This window comes from Cryptotermes secundus, unplaced genomic scaffold (assembly GCF_002891405.2).
Source record: "Cryptotermes secundus unplaced genomic scaffold, Csec_1.0 scaffold7708, whole genome shotgun sequence".
NCBI lineage: Eukaryota > Metazoa > Arthropoda > Insecta > Blattodea > Kalotermitidae > Cryptotermes > Cryptotermes secundus.
Window position 1 is genome coordinate 1 of NW_019733587.1, and position 2,895 is coordinate 2,895.

Sequence of the window (2,895 nt, forward strand, 5' to 3'; positions counted from 1 at the left end):
AGAATGATCAAGTCAAGGAGGATGAGATGGGCAGGGCATCTAGCACGAATGGTGGAGATGAGGAATGCGTATAGGATATCGGTGGGAAATCCAGAAGAAAAGATACCACTGGGAAGAGCAAGGTGTAGGTGGGTGAATAATATTAAAAGGGATCTTAGAGAGATAGGATGGGATGGTATTGATTGGATTGTTCGGATTGATCTGACTCAGGATAAGGACCAGTGGAAGGCTCTTGTGAACACGGTAATGAACCTTTGGGTTCCATAAAATGCTGGGAAATTCTTGAGTAGCTACAGAATTGGCAGCTCCTCCAGAAGGGCTCAGCTCCATGAGTAAGTAAGTAAGTTTTGACCTCAGGGCAACTGCTAGTATGCTGTAATAAAATAAGTATGTAATAAATTTTTTTTACTTCTAAGTTTACTCATTGACAGTTATTCTACTCCTCTTGGTTTTTAAAATATTTTAGAGCATTTCTGGTTAAATGCTAGGACATTACCTTAAAAAAAAGGATTTTCACTGTTTCTTTTCCTGCTCCTGTCGGTTCTCAGTGCCTAAACTTTCTTTTATTGCAGAGAAAGTCTGCACTTGATACACCATTACTAATTATGCAACTCACACATTTACCAACATTCTTTTTTTTTATCTTGATTTCATATGTTATTGAAATAGTTCCTCATACATGATACACATCATACACAGTGTTGAAGGAAATTGTTTTCTATTTGCAGGAATATATCTCAGAATTAGAGAAGAAATTCACCTGGAAAGAGCTTAGTTATTTTGAGTTGAATCTGGAGACATGGAGACAGCTGTGGAGGGTTCTCGAGATGTCTGATATTGTTCTCATCATTGTTGACATACGTTACTGTGTAAGTGCTTACTTCAGAAATAATTGCTCTGAATATTTTGCCTATAGAACATATGTGGAGAGAGTATAAGGATGAATGCATTCTTACCCTGCTTTTGTAATTTCAATAATGATTTTTAGCCAGGAGGAAATAAGGTATGACATTAAAATATTCTGCAAATGGACCCAAATAGGATACCTCAAAGAACCTTAATTACAAAGTGTACTTGGTCACAGAAATGTAGGATGTCATAGTAGTTGGGAGGATTTCTTCAAAGTTAACTGGAGTATGTTATGAAGATTAGACATGTTACACATCAACAATGATGACACTCTCAAATCTATGTTGCCTGTTTCTGCTGTATTATGAAATATAGAATAATTTTCTTCAGTCATTCATCAAACAGCAAGAGGATATTACCATATATTATAAAAGAAAATGTTAAAATCATGGTGGGTGTCAAATATAGAAATGCGTTTAGAGCTCTGTTTATCTTCATAGACTAGTTTCCAGCCTCTTTCATTTTCAGAAAAGTTCATACATGTTGGCAGACAGACTTTCAACAATCGATCATTTAATTTCAGAAGCCTTATATATGAAAAGATGCAATTTAAAGTAGCACTAAAATGATAATTAAGTACACACTCATTCTACTCTCTTAATGAATTCCTGTTATCCAAAAATGATTCATAATCTACTCAGTGGTTTGTATAAATAGTGTAAGTGGAAGGTCTTGATGTATTCCTCATATGAACCCTCTGTGTATTTTATATTTTTATTCTTTATGGGAAAGCTTCAGTTTTACTGTACATGTATGTTTTTTTTTATGACATATTCCACATTCTACAGTCAGTTTTGACCAACTTTAGGTACATGGAATGTATCAGAAGGGACCTGCAGTTAGTCACGATAAAAGCATATAATAGATTCATGTGTAACTTTGTTTTTGATGTTGGTATTTTGTGTATATGAAAACTTGAATTTTAAGGAGTTCCTTCATTTTCTTAATCCTTTCACACTAGTGCTGGCTATCCATGTTTCCCTTCCTTTTTCTTTGAAATTCACTTTCCAAATTCACCCTGCCATTTCATTTACACAAGACAATCGCTGTAAGCGATAAAGTTTAAGTTCCACATAACTTAGGGGTTATGTTCTACTAGTCCAAACCCAAATTAAATTGATCACTTTCTAAATGCTGCGATGTGAAGCTGTATGGTCTGGTAGATGCTTACCAGGATTTAAGAGGAACACCAGTGAACATCTACCACACAACATGGTGTTACATCCCAGAAGACATTAATTAATCTTCATGGTCACATCCATGAGAACTCAAATCTCACAAAATTAAATTATCTGACAGCTTTCAATGGATGTGGACTCGACATTATGTATTCATTTGATGCACTTTGTATAGAGAACATGATGTAGTGTTAAGAAAGCAGTCTTCTGGGATGTGGCGCCATGTAGATATTGTGTTAACTGACATTTTGGAAGAATGTATCGCCTAATAGACTAATAGTCTATTTGCACCTGCTCACGCTAGTTCTTCATTTGCAGATTTTCTTCTTTTTTCTTCTACCCTTAAGATGAAGGCGATACATTCCTCCAAAACGTCGGTTAACACAATATCTACACGGCGCCACATCCCCGAAGACTGCTTTCTTCGTAGTCACCGCCATGAAAACCTCAAATCTTACATGAGGTATTGTTAACTCTTATACATACTTATGTGTATTGCAGGCACTCATGTTTCCTCCATCAGTTTACAACTATGTGACAGAGATGCTGCATAAGGATATGATTCTGGTTTTGAATAAAATTGACTTAGCACCAGCTCCACTGGTTGTTGCGTGGAAGCACTACTTCCAGCAGAAGTACCCTGCTATTCATATTCTCACCTTCACTTCATTCCCTGCTTACAACCTGAGGGGCAATCAAGAGAACAAGGCTGGTAAGCAACTCTCAATTAGTGCATGTTGGTAAAGTAACTCAAAATTAAGAGACAGGAAAGTAATTTGATAAATACATTCAGATTATATATATATAT

At 35.9% G+C, this 2,895-nt stretch overlaps 1 protein-coding gene across 1 annotated transcript in view; it reads left to right on the forward strand.

Moving 5' to 3' along the window:
- Positions 1-699: 699 nt before the first annotated feature.
- The window catches only part of LOC111868168 (guanine nucleotide-binding protein-like 1), a gene marked incomplete at its 5' end in the record, with an annotated part of 8,262 nt that continues 6,066 nt past the window's right edge, over positions 700-2,895 (forward strand). The window contains 2 exons of the mRNA XM_033752947.1: positions 700-869; positions 2,589-2,823. Of these exons, the coding sequence (XP_033608838.1) occupies positions 700-869; positions 2,589-2,823 (405 nt within the window). The remainder of the gene's footprint in view (positions 870-2,588; positions 2,824-2,895) is intronic.